A 20328-nucleotide genomic window follows, 5' to 3' on the forward strand; every position below is an offset into this window, starting at 1 on the left:
TGCTAGAATGGTCCCAATAGGCAATTTGCAAGTATAAACTCAGGTCTTTCTGTGCCAGCTGGCCTCAGTGCCCAGGAATGTTTCCAGGCATGTTGAGTGTAACCAGCATAGACCCATTCCCACTGTCACATCTTGCCCCAAGACTGCAGCTACTACCAGTCTGAAAAGGGAGGTCTGATCCTGCCACTTCTCTTGGTGAGAGCAACCTAGTCCTTATGAGTTAACTTTGGTACGATTTCTGACTGTAGAAAAAGAGGATACATGTTTTCAGGCCAGCAACACAACTGATGAAATATAATTTTATGCTGCACTGTGTAGAGTCTGTTGCAAACCCTTATGATAAGAGAGCGCTTGTCCTGAACAAATGATTTTCAAAACAGACAATAGCAGAGGATAAAAGATGGGAAGAGATGAAATCTGCAAATAAGAAATTTTATTTCCTTTAATAAGGTTGTAAGAAATGCATATTTTGCTTTCATTCCAGATTGGGGGAGGAGGAAAGAGAGAGCAATATCTTGTTATATTGTTGTAGCTGTGCTGTAGAATATTTGGCCACTTATGCAGTTAAAGCTGGCATGATTTTTTTTTTCCAAGTCAGCTGCAGAACTAGTAATGCAATTATTCCTCCTTCTACGCATTAAAAAAAATCCACAACCGCAGCATTTCCTTTTCAGTTTGCAATGTTAATAAAATAAATGTACTCTGTATCTTGAATTACTGAAGCCAGGTCCTCAATTATAGTAAGTGAATGCTTTTTTTTTTTTCCACAGTTGCCTTTACAAGTTTCCCTCCACATCAGGAAATCTGAAAAAATGGGATTTTTACATCTCTCCAGGTATACTCACTTGGCAATCGTAATGATTCGTCTACCTAACGCACTCCCTCAGGGAACAATTAAAGGCATTATTTTAGAGAAGCCTTTTAAGAGTTGCTGTACACACGAAAACCTGCTCTCTTGGCTGGGCTGCTCTAGGACCCAGAGTGACGGGGATTGACAGAAATCTTCACCTGAATGAATTTTCCCCTTATACCTTATAAGGAGTCCAGGAAAACAAGGAAGTGATAACCGTGTTCACGTTACTTTATGCACAGCTTATCCTCTTTACCTGCCCAGGTAGCCCTTGTTTTCACTTTTATTCATGGTCTCTTCTGGTAGGCTTGAAGTTTCCTCGCGATCCGGTGTAGGTGACATCTGAAAACATACCCTCCAGGAATGTATGATTTTTACGACATTCTAGCTTTATATGGACAATAATTAACACACTAATATTTTTTTGTCACGCAGCCAGCACTGAAAACGAATGGGGATTGAATTGCTTTGCCTCTGTTTCCTATTTCTGCAAAGAAATAACTATGCGCAAGGTAAGGCTCAGGGGTAGGGAGATCCTTTTCAAAACCATTTTTGCATTGCTTTTTGCTTGAAGTTGACACAAAATATATTTCTGTCTCCTGTATTTAATCACTGCTTTCTGTTTAATGACTTCTGGTTTTTGGGGTTTTTTTGACAGACTGCTGTAGGGCTACCCTGCAAATTCATCTAAGATTTATGTGGTCATTACTTAGTACAATATGTATGAGAGAGATGGGCTTTGAGCAATTTGGGTTATACTAATCACTGTTTGATCCACTGAGAAACTTAATACCATGCATGTGACTGTTTCACTGGTACTTGCACAATAAATTAAAATCATATCAAGTATCTACACACCTGAGTGAAGCAATTTTAAGCATATAGAGTGAACATAAATCTGTTCTTTTAATATCCTTGGTTATGTTGGAAATGTCTTACCTGCACCGTACCAGAAACACACATAGCACCTTATCAGGTGTGCTGGAAAAACCAAGTGGCATGTTCTTAGTGAATGCGATCCGTAAAGCATGCAACAGTAAGTATGTAAATTGCCAGCAATTGTGGGTTTTTAATTTTTATTAGAGAGTTAATCTTCTACCAATAGAAGTACCATTATGAAGGAATTTTATCAGTAATCCTAAATATGGCTAAATGTGTGTATTTTTCACCTCCCACATTCTCTAAATGACAGGATTCTTCATAAATTGAATGATTAAACACATCATTAATAGGCTTTTATCTTCTTGGATTTAAATTTAGGGATCTGTTCTCAGGAAAGTGCAGTGACTTGTGAAGATTGTTTGCTTTCCGGACCACACTGCGCTTGGTGTTTTCAAGAGGTAGAGTAAATGATACAAAAAAATTTCAAAGTAAGACTTGAACTGTTTGTAGTAGCTCTGAGTGATGAAGTATTGACTTAATTGGGTCAGCCCGTGGTTTTGTAATGCATGCAGCGCTTACTGAAGCCTTCATGGGGATCAAAAGTGGAATTCAATCTAGCCTTTATGGTCTATTATTCATTGTTGTTGTTTGTTTTTTTTTTTTTAAAAAACCCAACCTTCCTCATCTAAGGCAGAAATAAAAGTGCTGTTAGAGGGGCTCAGGTCATCAGCCTCAGGGCTGGCTCACCCACGGCGTGGATGATGAAGCTCCAGACATCAAGTCAGAGACCAGACTGCATCTTACATGTTACATGCCAAGCCAGACAGTGTAAACAGAAGGTGCTCCAGTCAGTTTGCGTATACACATGATTAATCTGTGGTTGATTTTAAGTATGATGATAGTGTCAGTTTTATAATTAATATGTTATAGGTGTAAGTGTTTTGGCTAAAACATTGGGCTTAAAAAAAAAATCTGGATTTGTTTGCTATATATCTGTTGTAGACTTGCATACTTTCTGTGTAACCCTGGGCAAGTCACTTAACATCTCTGCTTTTAAAACTTTCACCTGCAAATGATGCTAAATTATATCTCCCAACTTCACAGTAAACATTATAGGTCTTAGTTCATTAATGTTGGCAAGATAGTCAGCTATCACAATTAAAAACTTGCCAGAAATAATAGAGAAATAAAATAAGTATTTTTCATGATAGTTTCTAATTTACACCTTTGCTGTTAAAAGTATTTCTTGCTTTTTTGAATAGCAAAATGATACCTAGGATGGGACTAACATACTGCTTTATGAAATAGCTGACAAAGACCAAACAGCACTTTTTAAAAAAATAAATTTTCTAAAAATAATATAGCCATCTGAAAAAAATGTTACCATGAGAAAAAACTCCACCCACATTAGTGTGTTTGCAGTAGATTTTATGTTTGTACTTAACAACCAAACCAGGATTTTCTTGAAATGAAATCTGATCACATCATTTTGACTAATGCCCTGTATTTTCAGAAAACAAGAATGAAACACAATTTATTGATTTGAAAAACCAAAACAAAACAAAACTGTGGAACTATTGAAAACTTCAGAGTAGTAAACATGATTTTTTTCTTTTTTCATAGGCTCATTCACTTGTTTCTTAGAGAATGACACATCAAGCGTGCAAATTTCTAGGAGCTTTAGTGTCAGAGTAAACACAAGTGCCTCCAAAGAAACCACTGTTTTCTGTAGGATAAAACCATACCTTGTAATTGTATTTGAAATATGACTTTGCCTCTTCACACGTTTTGAAAAGTTATAAAGCATGTAACTAAAGGAGATGATATGGATGTCCCTGTGAAAGTTTTGAAAGGGTACATGATCTTTATGCACACCGTATTCAAGAAACTTGTTGGCAAGAGTTTTGCCTGAGCAAAGACAACAGATTTGATCTGAGGATAATAAACCACTGTTCCCATCAGGTGTCTCAACATTGCTTCCACCAAAATACGTAAGATCCCTGATAATTTTCAGGCATGAGGCGTGATATTTTGGTGGAAAGAGGGGTCCTAGTTCTGGTTTTAATAGGTTTAAAGTTTATTTGTTTTGCTTTGGATGGAAAGTTTTTCACCGAATGAATTCAGAGAATATTTATGACTTAATGACTGAACCCCAGGTTTATTGCCCAAATTCAGGAGAAAACAGTGGCCCCATGGTATAGGCCCATGACCATCAGCCAAGAATTTAATGTTTCAGTGCCGGTTCTGCCAGGTATTGCCCTGGTTATGGTCAAAAGGTCTTGCAGGCCAGAGCAGTTTCCAGTTCAGGAGGCAGCTGACCAATTTTGAGGATCTAAACTCTACACATATCTCTGGGAAAAAGAAGCCTCTTTGTAAAACTAACCATTAACTTCACTGCTACACAGGGATACTACCTACCCTGCAGCGGTGTGGTGGAAAGGAATGCATGTCAAGTGCTTTGAAATGAGTAACAAAAGTAAAGTTCAAGCTGTCCAACTGGTATTGATAAGCTTGTGATTTCCTCCAGACTGGAGAAGGTCAAGTAGGAAGCTGGGCCAAACGTAACCAGATAGACACGGGCACGCCGGGAGCCCCGCCGGCACTGGGGAGCGAGGGAGGGAGACTGTGGTGCTTTTGGGGCACCAGGCAGTGTAACAAGGACTTGGTACCTGCTTCAGTGAACATGTTAAATGAGTGTGGAGGAGAGAGTAGGTCAGAAAAAAAGCAGTGAACACTGGGTACCCCACTGTCAGTTTGTCACAAGATTTGTAGGAGTTTTTTATCTGCGAGACCTCTTCTGTTATTAAATGATGTTTTTCCATCAGCAGTTCAAAACTGTTTAGGAAAGGTTGATAAATTTGCGGCATAATCCTGTAACAGAAAAAACGGGGGCTTGTAGGGGCTTTGTGTTATCATTCCCAGTACTGCGAGAAGCCAAATGCAATGTGGCACAATTCCCATTCCCCAACAATAGAGCAGTTTCTCCCAGGATACCAAATCGGTGTAAGTTACATTAATTATACACCTGTGTGACATGATCCATGAAGGGCAGATTTAGATTTCTGTGCCACCTAGATCTCTTTCTACACTAGTTTGCGCTAACTTGCACCTTTGCTTCTATTCCCTGCATTGGATTGACCTTTCATCAGCCAGGTGCTGGTGGCTGGTCAATAAATATATTTAACTCATCCCTTCCTTCTCCTGTTTGCTTTAGAATTACACAGACTCGGCTGGAATTCACAGGAGGTGTGATACCCCAGAAAACCTTTTGTCAAAAGGATGCCAGTTGAATTTGATTGAATTTCCTGTTTCAGAAGTAGAAATTCACAGAAACAAGCCCCTAACTGTAGCAACCCAGAAGAACAATTCTGATATCACACAGATTTCTCCTCAAAAATTAACTCTCAGGCTGCGACCAGGTAAGTCAGTTCATAGACGTGGGATTTTTTTTCAGCCAATGTGATATACTGAAGCTTCTCAGACTGAATGGTCTAAAAAAAATCTTGATAGAATAAAGGTAAAAAACCTATGTTGAGTTCAAAATTATCAGCAGATGAAAACTAGGTTCGACTGAGTTCAAAATACTTCCAGAAGTGCTGGGTACATCATAAAAGTAAGGATATGGTTTTTTAGTTCTTCTATTCTCTTGCCATTGAGGTGGCAGGGAGAGAATGGACCCCCCCCCCCCCCAAGCCCTGCTCCTGTGCCTCTCCCCCGCAGGTCTCGCAAACAGCATATCTCAGAGGCAGCATAAAATCTTGCTTTGAGGATTTACAAGGTACCAGTGACATTTATGGAAATGCTCCAGACCTACTTTGGGGTCCCTGAGATGTGAATTTTTCCTGGAGAAAATTTGGAATAAAGAAACGTAAGAGACACCCAGTTAGGTCATATCATAGTGTTGTAAGCGAGAATAAAATCTGTGTTTTCTTTACATTTCTAAAGTACATAGTATGTCCCATAAGTGCTACCTTTAGTTTCAATTAGCTTCATATCTACATTTTCTAAAGCTGCGTACTGCTGAAATGATGTTCTCGTATTTTTTCAAATTATAGCAACCAGTTGTAAATCTATGCTTATGGCTTTACTGAAGAACAGTTTAGAAAAACAACACTAGAACTGCTTTTAATTTTTCAGACCTCCGTTTGAGATTTTTGTTGAAAGAGGATTTTTGAAGTTATTTTGTTAATTCTACTGGTGATTTAAAAATACTAGATTTTCACCATATATGTAAGTTTATGAAGAAACTGGCATTGCTCATAACTGCTGTGTAGAAGTGCTAATATGTATCCCATTTTCCCATGACCTTAATAGGACATGAAGAAACAATACAGATCAAAGTCCGCCAAACTGAAGATTATCCAATTGATCTCTATTACCTCATGGATCTTTCAGCCTCCATGGATGATGATCTGAATACAATCAAAGAACTGGGTTCAACTCTTTCTAAAGAAATGTCAAAACTGACAAGCAACTTCAGACTGGGGTTTGGATCTTTTGTTGAAAAACCGGTTTCACCATTTATCAAAACTACAGCTGCAGAAATAAACAACCCTTGCAGGTAGGCAGGGAGAATACCTACATCTGCATGCCAACATTAAGTCATAATATTAATCTTTAGGATAAAATTCAATTCAACAGCCTCACTGGCATCTCTACCCTCTTCCAGCTGTAAATGAGTCAGTTTGGGAAACAAGATCTGTTTCTTTTACTTTCACACTCTAATCATTATTCTGCTGAGTCTTATGCTATTTGGAGAGAGGAATCTGGGAGTCATTCTGCTTTAGCTTTTGCTGCTAGTTACAGATGTGCTTAATGGGTTAACACACAGGTATGCAGAATAATTATGTATTTTTCTTTAATTTGCTATAATATATGTATATAGATAAGAATTTTATTACATTGCTATACTAAGAAGATGCAAACTCAAACCCAACACAGAATAGCAGTTTCATTTACCCATCAATGTTGTTTTCCTCATTTTTTTTCTCCTTAAAGTCTAGCAGTATCCCCCAAAACCAGGCCGCCTAGCCCTTTGCTAACCTACGTGGAGGAGCAGCTGTGCTCTGCAGCCTGAAGCAGGACTGCAGCAGCTTGGTGGTACTCTCTGAGTGTCATTGAGGGACTACAGATCCTTCTGAGTATGGAAACAAGGTGCAGCAGGGAGCATGGCAAGGACTGCATGTTGTTAACTGGCTGAATTACTCTGCTCTAGGAGGCATTTCCCAGACTTTATGCAGACCTGTTTGCATTGCCCACCTCACTGGATGCTCTTTGATTGTCTTACGTTTTTCACTAGGTCTATCTCAGACACAGAAAAGAGATACATGACCAAAAACTAATCCAGACAAGCCTGTGAAGTAGCCATTGTAGTGATTTTTTACTCTGTATTATCCATAAGCTGTCTCATTTATCTTGTAGAAGTGTACCATATGAGTGCTTACCCACCTTTGGATACAAACATGTTTTGCCACTAACAAATGATGCTGAAAAATTCAATGAAATTGTGAAAGGACAGCAAATCTCTGCTAATATAGACACTCCAGAGGGAGGATTCGATGCAATTATGCAGGCAGCTGTTTGCAAGGTAATTGAAACTTCTAGGTATAATATTAATCATTCTGTATATTACCACTTCTAGTATTATACGGTTGTATTTCAAAGCAGCAGATCGTTATTTTTCAAGCTTTTTTAATGCAATCCAAGAGCATCATTAGATTTGTGTAAAAATACTTCTAGCTGTATCAAGTAAAACATGCATATTGTAATATTTGAGTGTTTCTTTTTAATTGCCAGGGATAAAAAAAAAACCAACCAAACAACAAAACACCACAAGTGTATAATTACTGGGTCTGTTTTCTTGATTGTTTTTTTCTTTAATTTGATTAACTACATTTAGAGTAGTAAGCAGATTGACATGAACATGGCCAGCCATGTTATTAAACACAGGAATGGGGAGACAAAATGTTAGCCAAAGACAATGGAATGAACATCATCTGTTAAGAGATGCTGTGATGTTTTTGACATTCCCTTGAAAATGAATCCCTTCATTTATTGAGGTGCCATTCTCTAAATCTTTTGCTGCTTTTCTTTATTGTAAGTGCAATACAGCTTGCTAAACTAATGTATTTTAAATGACAGGAAAAAATTGGATGGAGGAATGATTCTCTACATTTGCTGGTGTTTGTGAGTGATGCTGATTCCCATTTTGGGATGGACAGTAAACTGGCAGGGATTGTTATTCCTAATGATGGGAACTGTCATTTGGACCACAATAATGAATATTCCATGTCAACTGTTCTGGTAATTTACTATGAATTTTGTACAACTATTGCATTCTGGAAATTTAAAGACTAACATGAGCAACTTAGAAAAGTAATGAAAGTATACCTTTATTACTGAAACGTGTAAAAATTGGGGAATCCAGATATCATGTAATCTATTTTATTTGTAATTGCACATGTCAGTAAAATAGAAAAATGTGTTTGTATAGAGTTAGGATAGATTATAACTAGGAAGAAAGAAAGCACAAATCTTATTCCTGCTAACCTGGAAAACACAGGGAATGGAGCTGACTAATATTTCCTTCTGCAGGGAAGGCAAAATTTTTATTAATCATGTTCCCTGTAAGGGTGTGAATTCAGGAGGAGTTCAGGGATTTGTAGGACACTGTTCATGTAGGAGAACATACCAGCTTAAGATTCAGTGTTCAGAAATGCTGAATATACACACTATGGTGGTCAGTGTGCAACAAATACCCAGTTGCTCTGGTGCTGTGCTATTCTTTGGATTATATATGTGTATCAGAGATGCTACTGAGCCTAGTGTCCCAGTATGGAGACTGGCACTGTACTTTTCTCAAAGGGGTTTCCTTAAAAACAATGTGAGGAAATTATATACACTATCTTTTTTTTTGTATACATGTAGTGCATAATTATAGTTTATACTATACAGAGAATACAGTGTTAATTATGATCATTTGAATGTGTGTTTCATGGGAGATAATTAGCAACTGGATGCACATGAAAAACATTTATGTGGCTCTCTTCTGTTTGTTTGCAGGAGTATCCCACAATTGGACAATTAATTGACAAACTTGTGCAAAACAATGTTCTATTAATTTTTGCTGTAACAAACGAGCAAGTTCACACATACGAGGTGAGCCAACTAAAATGTTCAGTTTGCCAGTATTTGTTTTAAAGTTCACCCTTTTTCACAGCTGATACAGTAATTCTAGTGCTAAGGACTGAATTCTGCAAGATATTTACGTAATAAAAATAGCTAGGAAATTATATATCAGAGGAAGCTCTTTTACTTAGGAAGTGCTTCTTCATGCATTGATTTTGATGTTCTTAGGTAAGTTAAATTGGATTTCAAGTTGAATCACACTTATTTTTTAAGTCAACGATTGTCAAACTAAGCATTTCAGTGTAAACAAACTATTCAGTGTAATCATTATGATTAGCCTTTTGTATTTTATAAGGCTAGAGAAGAGCAGTTGAGCCTTTTCTTACCTTGATAAGACAAGAATACACTCTGAAAAAGACAGTTGTCTTCATGCTCAACTCTGAGATCATGTTTGGGGTTTTTTTTCAGCTGAGCTGAGAGTTTTATCCATTTTTCTTTGTTTCTTTGTCTCTTTCCAATGAGACAAATAAGAAACTAGCGGCAAGGTTAAAAATACAAAACATGATGGACAAAGTCCTCTTCCCTCATGTATTATTCCTCATGTCTACTGAGGGAAAACACTTCATTACAGAAATTTTTGACATTAGGACTCACAGAATCCTGTTCTGTGAAGTAATTTCCTGCTCTGTGAAGTCATGTCATAGGAAATGGGAGCCAGGAGAGAGGGGAGAGCAGAGGAGCAGTGGTTACAGATATGCGAAATTCATATTTTTAATAAATTGAGTATCATTCATACCTGCAGCTCCATCAGTCATCTGTGCAGGTACCTGTTTTCAGCCTTGACAGATATAAGCCCTCCTGAAGCCCTGTGCTGCTTTTGGCCTTTTGGTTATTCTAGCTGTGAGCTGAGGCAAAGCCACCAACAGCTGCTTAACTGTTTTTTGCAGTGAATGTGAGCAAAAGCCCTCTAAAATAAAATAAGAAGGATACTGGCAATTCTCATTTCCTTTTCTGTCCAGTCCTGCTGCTAGGAAGAAATCTTCACATGCAAAAAGAAATTCTAGATAAGAATCAGTCAGGATAATATGGGGTTTTGCAGCCTGAGCTTGGCTGCCTGGTCACATAAAGCTGCATGAAAAGGGACAAGGGGAGAGGAATTGTGCATCCAAATTTATTCAGGTTAGTTGAGAGGGAGCCAATAAGGGTGATCCTCCTGATACAATAAGCTTGGCTTTCCAAAAGAAAAACCTTTGCACAACATTCCTCATTGAAAGCCAAAAGTAAAGGAGAAAGAAGAAAGGTGCTCCTCTGGTGTGATAACCACATGGAAAATAGGAAAGAAGTGGTAGGGGAAAAAGTCCTATGTTACAGCAGAGAGGGCAGATGAGTCCTTGAGGTACTCACCAGTACGACGGTTTTCTATTTCTGCTCTCTGTGTAACCCAGGGAAGACCTCCCAGTGCTTCTGCAACTGATTCCAGTTGTAGAGTTGTCTTGAGTAAGACTATTACTCCAGGTGTTTGAAAAGAGTTGCAAGAGTCACATCTTTCATAAACTGATTCTCAGATTACAGTCCTGACAAGGGAGGAGACACTCGGCATCTTGGAGGACTGACTGCCTGGCTTTTTTAAAGACTGTATTGAATACTGAGCCAAAGGGTGAAAATTTAGATCGACAATAGTAGAAGTCAAGCATTTACAAATGCAGTGGGATTTTATAGTCATAGCATAGATTAGTTAAAATTTGTACATCAAAAAACTTTTACTAGATCTCATTATTGCTCAACAATTTCTTAATAGGGGCCCAATTAATGACAAGTGAAAATTTTTCCCTGATTTTAATAGGAGCTGCATGAATAAGGGCTGTTCTAGGAGGTAGTTTGGAAGTATCTCTTTGATTTGCAGAACGTTATTTTGTCCAAAGAAACTTTTCTCTTACTTGATAGCATTATATTTTCCGTTGGAAATTGCTGGTGGCCACCTTCAGGTTAGCCAACAGTGTTCTTATCAGGGTGTTTCTATTTCAGTATCCCTGTGTCAGTGTTAAACCAGTATCAAAGTTATCAAGTGGCACCCTTTGTTCACTAGGAACACAAAACGAAGTTTTATAGCTAACAAAAAATGCAAGCCATTGTTAACCCAGCTGGTGAATAGTTTGTTCTTGTTACTTTCTTTGTCAGGAAAAAAAAAGTGCGACTATCTTCTATCTTGATGGTATATAGTAATTCCGTTCAATATGTTCTATCTGCTGCTTTCATCCTTTAATACTGCTTTTTGTCACTTATTTGGATAGCTATAGTCATTATGGTCTGTTTTCTGTCCTGTAGATGATGTGGAAAATTGGTGAAAGCAAGTACAAAAATCATATATAAGTCTTACAGTGCAGTTTTTCCACACTACAGTATACTTTCAAGGGTATATGTAGCACCTGCAAACAGGATGATAGTGTCATGTTTTCATCTGCGTGATTCAAATTTGTAATATAAATGTAAATAACCAGGTATCCATGCTTAAGAATGTAAAAAGAACAAAGCAAGACAATGAGAGGTATTCTTGTGTTAAGGCCACTGCTCAGGTAGCCTGGAAGAGCTGGGAGAGGACCCAAAACTGGCACTTGGGCACCACTTTCAAACCACTCTTGGTGTTTTACTTCTTTTTAAAAGCCTCAGTGATGGAGATTCTGCAATCTCCCTCAGAAAACCTTCTCAAACTTAATTATCCTTTGAGGTGGAAGGCCTCTCCCCAAATGTCTCATCTCAAATCTACTTGAATTCAGCATCTCATTATATCAGACCCCTAAATTGACCATTGCTATTTATAATTCAGTTCTTAGGGACAAACGTACGTCAAAATGACTGTGAGGACCTGGAAAGCATGTCTTTAAATAGACTTGATAGATTCCATTAGTCTTAAGTGCAGTGTTCAGACTGTCAAATATATATTTTATATTTCTAGCCCTGTGTAATCCCCAACAATTTAGCCCAAAATAATTCAGTCATTTAATATTCTTGATCCTCTTCAACTGAATTTTCAGTTTATCCACTTACATATATGTATATTATTATCTAACACACAAACATTACGGATTGCACAAGCACAGAATATGTATGCTTGTAATACAGCTGCTGTTAGTTTTGATCCATCCATGCAACCAAACAGCTACTGCGCAGCAATCTGAAAGAGGGGGAAGGTTTAGGTCTGATGCTCTCCCTGACCACAAGAACTTAAAAAGCAGTCACGTGGAAACATTTATAAGGCCACTCAAAATTAAATGCAAGAGCGGGAAGGAAGTTCCTTACACTAAGACCTGATAATTTGAGATTTCTTATAAAGAGGATTTTTTTTTCCCTAAAAAAGGTCTTTTAAAATATATTCATATATGGTCTAACTTTTTGCGTCACTAGTCTCAGCTGTGTCTTATCAAAGCAGCAGAGAATGTTTTTATTCTACAAAACCTATTCACTCAAAAACATCTGTGAATACTACAATAATAATGATATTTTGACAAACTGTGTAAATTCTATTTCAGTACAAAAGAAAACACCAGCCTTTAAGGTTTCATGAAGTAGTTGTTATTATTGATGATATTATTTGTTTTCAAGCAGAATTCTTTGAAAATTTATTCAAACTTAGATAAGGGAAAAGCCTCCCTCTTTAATCCTAACTAAGCAGCACTTCTTTCCAAACAGAAATTGCTCTTTTTTGGAAAAATTATTTCTTTTTATATCACAGGAGAATACAGCTTGAAAAATGGGTTTTCAGACTGCATTTCACTGCTGAAAATTGAACAAAAGATACTCCAGTCTCTACACTTGTACAGAATTTCAAATTATTTTTATAAATTTGGCACGACACTGTATTTATGATGAAAATTCTTCTATCATTTACACTGCTAAAAGTTAGACATAATCCCACTGAACTCAAATAAATAATTGTCAAATTTCACTAACATGAATCAGAGTATCTCTATAAAATGGCAGTTCAGCTTTTAATGAACATTTGCTAAAAGACTAAATTGCATTACATCTTTTGGATGTTTTACAATAGTAGCACTCCAAAAGCATTGGTCTGCCTCACCTTGTTAATGGTTAAACAGAAATATTTACTAAAAAGTAGGATTTAACCAATGGACTGGAGATACACACTTAGACTGAGCTTGCAACGTCATCCTTGTATCACCATGCAGAACATTTTTGTTCAAAGAGGAAAGATAAAATGAAGTCTTCAGAACAGTATATCCCTGCTGTTTGTTTTGCATACCACAGATTAAAGGGTGCTATACTTTAAATTCCAGGGTTATCGTCTTTTCTTATAATTATCTCCCGAAAGGTCCATGTGTACAAAATGCAGAGTTTCAATATTCTAAGAATCCTTGAGAGAGCACTAATCATAGGAGGAGTCAGGAATGCAAAGTCACCAGCTGTAACATAAAATGCAGTTAATCCCACTGATTTACAATAGCACTTTAGAAATCTAGTGAATGATGAGTATTCCATACATAATATATAAAGTAATCACAGGGCTTTTAGAGATGTGAAGTATAAGAGGAATAGAAGGGTATCAAATAATCCGTGTTTATTAATAGGTCTCTGGAATTTTTTAAATTAAAATAACAGCATTGATATGATAAATTGCAAAAGAAAATGAATGGTTTTTTTAATAAGGAACATTTACATTTTCCAAAGGCATGGGTACAAGCAAGAGAAGTTCATGTAGTTAACAATTAGGTGAGATAAATTTTAATTGAGCATATTTAAAATCTAACTGCTGGATTCATGTTAGTGTCACAATGCAATTTAATGCAAAAAGAAAAGAAAACTTATCACTGAAATAAATTGTTAAATTGGCACTATATTATTAACATAAAGACAACATACAATCAATCATAGCCACAGACCACTGCGATACATGTAGGGTGACATCAAACATAAACCAGCAGCAGTTTTTTAAGGGCCTTTGTTCAAGTTCTTGTAGCCCTTAGTCTAAACTTCTTAACTTCTGTGCTCAAGCCGCTCAGTTGCTTGCAAAGACAAAAAAGTGCCTGCTCTTACTGAATGTAGGGTCCAAGACTCTGGAATAGTACAGCAACAGTAGAGCAGCTGAATCTGGTTTTGGTTATTTTTATTAGAGAAAAACACAACTGTTAATAGAATATATCTTCCTTCTAATTTTGAAATATTAGAGCTGAAAAATACTACAGTATCAAACTTCCAAGCACACAGAGGTGATTTAGCAATATATGTCTCATTAATCTTCAGTGAAATTAGCACTTCTCCATAGGATTTTTTCAGTAGGATGTGTTACTAAGTCTGCAAGGGTCCTTGAAAATGTCACTATTATTTATTTTAGTTGGCTTCAATATATTTTGGGTTTTTTTCCAGATAGTACCTCCTTGTCACCTAGTCTTTTTTGTGCTTTAAATCCTTTTTATATTTTCAGAACTATGCAAAGCTTATTCCTGGAGCTACTGTTGGACAACTACAGAAGGATTCTGGAAATATTCTCCAGTTGATCATTGCTGCATATCAGGTAAGATGGTTATAATGTGTTTTCTTCCTTCATGTCTGTATTTTCAAAATTAGATTGCAATTTGGCAAAAACAAGTGTCTTTTTGATTCTTTTTATGCACTGATTACAAGAACATCATTTTTATGCTTAGATGCTGACCTTAACAGGAAAAGTTTTGTTCACTCTGAGGATTCAGTGAGCACAGAAAGAAAATTCCTACAACCTTCTGTCATTCCTTAGTTATACTGGAATGCTAAATTCACATCAGTGTCTCATCTGTCTTGCCTTCCTCATAGTCCTGTATTTCACACCTATTCTTAAGCCTTCTTTAATAGAGGTATTTAGGTCTCCCAGTTCAATACCTCGACAGGGACTCAAGTCTCTTCCAATCAGTAGCTGTCACCAGAGCAGATGTACAATCGCTCTGCAGGAATATCTGGGGAAGAAGGCACTACCCTGTGCTCAGTGCTCCTCTGTGCTTTAGCAATTTGATGCTGCCCCTGTGAGGCTGTTCCGTGGTTTTTAAAAAGCAGAACGCAGGAGCCAAAATGGGTTTGTTTAGATAATACCAAGAAATACTGTAAAGATGACAGGAACATAAACACAGCTCTGCTCTTCAGAGCTTTGTTTGTAAAATGCATCCTGGCTGCCTGGTTCTCTTCTGTCAGGGGAATGTTTTTAGACAGTTTTAAATGTCTTTACACAGATATATTAATTTACATATGTGCTGGTATACCATAGATTTCTGTCTCCCATCTGAGCCCCTTTCTATTAAAAACCTGCTCTACCAGTCAGCTACAATGCCAAATAACTCTTTGCAAATAGCTTCTGTCTCTTTCCTCATTTTTTTTTCTGCTCTTCCTGCTATCACCTGAATGAGATGATCATCAATTATGCCCAAAATTATTTTGGTCTTGATGATAGGAAGGCAAACCAAACTCTTCTAACTCTCATAACTCTTATAAAAGCAATGCAATTGGTGAGTTACGATTTTTAAAATTAAATGCAAAATACCAGAAGTTTCTCTTTCCTATGGAAAATTAAATAAGCAAAGAAATTTAACCTTAATCTTGTGGTCTAAAAATTGTAATAAATATGGGGGAAATCTTTACATGAGCAAAACTATTACTAAACATCCAGTGGCATCAGGATTTCACTTCTGGAGTCCAACCTGTTGTTAGTCACATCTGGTTCCTACCAGGATTTCTTGAGGCTGGCACTTTAATGTATAGACAGAGATTCCCACATTTAACAGCTGAAATACCATTTTGTTGTCCAGTAAGTAATGGAAAAACATAAAATAATTGTCCCAGTGCTGTGTCCTGCTGCTTTCGCTGTAACATTGTGTTAAGTTCAGAATGATGCTTCCTCTAATTGCAGTGTCATGGCACCTTCGGCCATGCTGGAATATTGGAAAGGTGCAGAGTGCATCCTTGCCTCTTCCTCTTAGTGTCTCCTTATGTACCTATTGTCCGTGATTTTTTTTTCCTAGTTTCCATTTTGAACCTGCTGATACTTGCAGTCTCCTTTGCCTTCTGTGGCACAAAGTTCAGTTGCACTGTGCTACATTTTTCTTTTTCCCATTTTAAACTACTCCCTGTGTTTTAAAGTTTCACTGAGTGCGCTTTAATTCTGGTATTGCAGAGTTTGGTGAATAACAGCTCTGCATTCACCTTATCTTCCTGTCTTCATGATATCATAATATTTTATTACTAAGACACCTTCCACCCCTCCAATCTTCTCTCCAGATTGGACAATCCCAGCCTTTTAAGTCTCTCCTTGGCTGCTCCATCCCCTTGGTGACTTCAGCTGACCTTCTCTTTACCGTCCCTGACTCCAATGAGTCCTTCCTGAGATGTGGAGACCAGAAAAGCTTGCAGTATGCAAGACAGAGCACACTAAGGTTTATACAGAGGCAAAATGATGCCCTCTGTCTCGTTCTCAGCGTCCTTACTTGTTGACACCCAGGACATTGTTGGCTTTTTAGCTGCTGCATGCTTTGAGCAGATCATCTCCCAGAGCTGTCAGTGGTGACCTTGGTGCAGCTCCTGAGTTGTTTCAGCTGGTCCTGCTTTCAGCCGTTCTGTGGGCAGGTTTGGAGGGGGCTCTGAGCTCGATGCTCGGTCCCCTCCCGTAGTGGCAGGAAGGCAGCTGCAGGAGCGGTGCTCCTGCCTTTGGGCCATAACTCCTTGTGTCCTCATTCAGCTACGGCATGTCTGGACCATGTGCCAGAGTTACTCATAGGTTCTTAAAATCCCACATACATTTCAAGATGTACAAATTGTACGAGTAGCAACATGTCACACTCAAAATTTCCTGCAGCCCATTTTATTACACTTAACCTTCAAGGTTAACAATCTTATTGCTTCATGACTGAAAATCTTCCAAGCAGGAAACACTGAAAACCACCTTATTTGACATAAGTGAAGACATATGAATTTTTTTGGACTGTGAAGGGGGAAATGACTGTAGACCTATAGTTAAAAATCACATGCAAAACAGAAGATCTAATTCCATTTTTGTCCCAAACTTTTCATGATACTCTCAGCAGTGCAATTCAATGCCCAGTGTCTCTGTTTCTTTACCCATAAAAAAGGAATAAATAACTATTTCCCCCCCAAGAGTACAGTTAGGCTAAATCTTTTAACACTTTTCAAGTGCTTTTGGGTCTTTGTTTGCTGTACAAACACAAGGTTTTCTAATACCACTTACCCTGTGTTGCTATCTAAAAGCTTCAGAGAGGAAGTAAGCAAGTTAGAAAGTCTGAGCTGTCAAAATATTTGTTACAAGTTCTCGTGTCCTTTCCAAGTATGATTCATTTTCTTCTGTAAGCATATTTCTGCCTGCTTTGTTTAACACTGAATTCTGCATAATTTTGTATTGCAGAGCTATAGGCTAAAATGCATTGCGACAGATACCAGGCCATTTGCTAAAGTCATTTCAGGATTTTAAAATTCAGAAAAATTCCACTCTTTTTTTTTTTTTCTTCCAGTGCTTGGTCCTTCCACTTACAGGGAAATTAGACCAAAGAAATAATATATTAAAAAAGGACAAGTAACACAAAGGCACAAGTTGGTAACACTGTTTTGTCTGTTGTTTCATTCAGAAAAATTTTTGAACCACAATGTTTCTCTGTGAATGGCCTAAAGCTCACTAAACTGTCTGCTGTTTGTCCCTAATCTATGGCCAGGCAGCTTAGTAGATTTAAAACACCATTAGAAGTCCTCACAGATATTAAGATCTAAGAAACTGGAGTTTTTTGCAGTTTATGTGTTCATTTTCAGCGGCGTAAAGTGTGCCACGCTGTGAGAGCCGTTTGACCTCGCACAACCGCAAGGCATGTTCAAATGGCCCAGTAAAGACAGCAGGATTCAAAGTATTACGACCTCGTGTTGAGCGGCATTTAATTTTCTCACACAGTTGCACTCTATTTGAGCCTTGTAGTTTTGCAGCTGGTGGAAGAGGGACTATTTGGTGATATTTCCTGTAACGTTAGCACATACCAACATTCATAGTTTTATCTAGAGGTTTGCTAGATTTGGTCCTTTTGTGAGAGCCCAGCTATTGCAAACAAATTGTTATCTACAACTCTTTGTATTGCTTCAATAGCAACATAACCACCTAACTCTAAAACAAACATGAAGGGAAAGTTGGACATATCCAGAGCTATCAACATTACTAACCCGATGCCCAGGGCACCATTTTACTGCTCTGGCTGTGTGCTGGAAAGAGCTCTGGGTACTACTTGAATGTGTCTTGCACGACATGTGTTGCTTTGGTTTCCTGACAAGGTTTTCCAAATGAAGACAGTTAAAAAAAACCCACCAAACACAAGCCTAAGACAATTTTCCGGGGAATCCAGGACATATACAAAGGACAGGGATTTGTTTATGCAGGTTTGTACCTATTCTACTTTTAGTTTGGTTTACCCCACCAGACCTTTACTCCAGTGAGTCATCCTGATGCCTTTGCTAGAATGATTCACTGAAGTAAGGTCGGCAAGCTCCTCATGCTCTGATTGAAGTGCAGGGGCTGTTTTGTAAAGCAATTAAGCTGGCAAGAGCACAAAGCCAAGTCAGTGAGACTTTTGCTCAGCAATTGATGAGGTACCTTTGAAAAATTTCCATTTACTGGATTCACAGTCCAATGAAGTCATAGGGAATTTCCTCGTGGTCTGTCATAGGCTTTGGATTAAGGTTGTGTAAGCAAAGTTACTACAAAATATTTTAAAGAGCTAAATATAAAAAACAGGTATGAGATAGTTCAGGAAGTAAGTTTTTCACTTAATAAATGAAAGTTTGGTCAAACAAATGGATTTAAGAAATGAGAAAGTTGTTGAATACAACTTGAAATAGTACTGACAGCTCATGAAATGAATTTCCATCAGGAGAAGAAAGGAAGGGAGCGAGCCCTGTGGCTGCGGGAGCTCACCGTGGGGCTCAACCCTGGCTCTGGCCCTGGAAACATCGGGCTAACTCATGGAGGCCCCGCACCAAGGCAAAACTGAGCTTGGAGCCTGCCCTGCCGTGAGAGAGACTGTGAGGTTTGATTCTAGCAGGAGAGATAAAGAGGGAGCAATATTGACATAGGCTGGCTAATCAGGAAAAGCCCAGTGCTAGCAATGCAATCAGAGACACAAATCCATTCCTCAGTAAGAGCAGAGCTAAGGGAAAACTGTATCAGTCAGCAGAGCACTTAGTGATGAAAGATGATTTAATAAAGCATTGAATTTATTGTCCTGCAAGGGCAGGAAACAAGCCCCATGACAGCGGATATTAAACTGGTACCACCATTGCTTTCCACTGAAAGCCGGCTCTGTCGGCACTTGCTTTGTTTTGCTCGTTCCCCATTTTTCTTGCAATAGAGAAGTCTGTAAATAGAGTGCCAAACCCACGAATTTACTCCTGTGTGAATCTGGCTAAGTTATAGGTCACGTTACACAGACATGGAGCATTAGCAGCGCTTGGCAGTGCTATTGTCATCTCATGCCTTTTTTCTTTAAGGAGCTGAGGTCCGAGGTGGAGCTGGAGATCTTAGGAGAGACAGAAGGGCTCAATCTTTCTTTCACGGCCATCTGTAACAATGGGACCTTTTTTCCACATCAGAGGAAATGCTCTCATGTGAAAGTGGGAGACACAGTAAGTAAAGAACAAATTCTCAAAAGACATGTAGTCCAGAGAATTTAGGACACCAAGGTAGGGAGTTTGCTCTTTATTAAACAATCTTTCTCCAAATAAATTACAAAAAAGTAGGTGGTATCTACAGCCCTCATGTTCTGTCCTCTACATGTGCTTCCAGAGCACCCTGCAGAGTCACCTGTGCTGCAGCTCTGAGCAGCCACCATCTTCTCTTCCAGGTCTCTTTCAATGTGACTGTAAGTCTCTCCTCTTCTGAAAAAAACAGAAGGCATATTGTGATAAAACCAGTGGGGCTCAGTGATACGCTGGAAATGGAAATTCAGCCCCAATGCAGCTGTAACTGTCAGGCAAAGGCCGAGATGAACAGCCCAAAATGCAATGAAGGGAAAGGATCGTTCGAGTGCGGGGTGTGCGTCTGCAGCCCCGGGTATGTGGGGCCACGCTGCGAATGTGACGAGAGCTCCCTCGGTGCCAGCTCTTGCAAGGGCTCGGCAGAGCAGAGCTCCTGCAGCGGGAGAGGCGACTGCTACTGCGGGCAGTGCCTCTGCCACCCATCCCTATACGGAAAGGTGTACGGGCCACACTGTGAATGTGATGACTTCTCGTGTGGGAGACACAGAGGACTCCAGTGTGCAGGTATGGTCCCGTGATGCTATTTTTAGTGTCTGTATTTTAGAGCTTTATTATCTTGCTCTTAGCTATGAGCTTGTGAATCTATATTTTCATCATATATTCAGTTGCAATCAAGTCTGTATAAAGCGTAATTTACCATTTCTGAATGATCTTTAGACTTAAAACAAGAAACAATTTTTAACCCTGTTTTC

The 20328-nt window shown here is 38.4% G+C and overlaps 1 protein-coding gene across 4 annotated transcripts in view; it reads left to right on the top strand.

The window, feature by feature from the left end:
- Window positions 1-768: 768 nt before the first annotated feature.
- Window positions 769-20328, top strand: part of ITGB6 (integrin, beta 6) — a 32524-nt gene continuing 12964 nt past the window's right edge. For 2 of the 4 annotated variants that reach the window (XM_009703782.1, XM_009703785.1), the window contains exons 1-10: window positions 1176-1362; window positions 2111-2190; window positions 4947-5151; window positions 6047-6293; window positions 7154-7319; window positions 7874-8035; window positions 8795-8890; window positions 14298-14387; window positions 19370-19504; window positions 19723-20140. In XM_009703782.1, the coding sequence (XP_009702084.1) occupies window positions 1302-1362; window positions 2111-2190; window positions 4947-5151; window positions 6047-6293; window positions 7154-7319; window positions 7874-8035; window positions 8795-8890; window positions 14298-14387; window positions 19370-19504; window positions 19723-20140 (1660 nt within the window). In that variant the 5' untranslated portion in view covers window positions 1176-1301. Of the gene's footprint in view, window positions 836-1175; window positions 1363-2110; window positions 2191-4946; window positions 5152-6046; window positions 6294-7153; window positions 7320-7873; window positions 8036-8794; window positions 8891-14297; window positions 14388-19369; window positions 19505-19722; window positions 20141-20328 lie in introns of those variants that run through there. The other 2 variants (XM_009703783.1, XM_009703784.1) reach the window with 2 other exon arrangements.

Source organism: Cariama cristata, unplaced genomic scaffold, assembly GCF_000690535.1.
Source record: "Cariama cristata isolate BGI_N322 unplaced genomic scaffold, ASM69053v1 scaffold367, whole genome shotgun sequence".
NCBI classification, from domain to species: domain Eukaryota; kingdom Metazoa; phylum Chordata; class Aves; order Cariamiformes; family Cariamidae; genus Cariama; species Cariama cristata.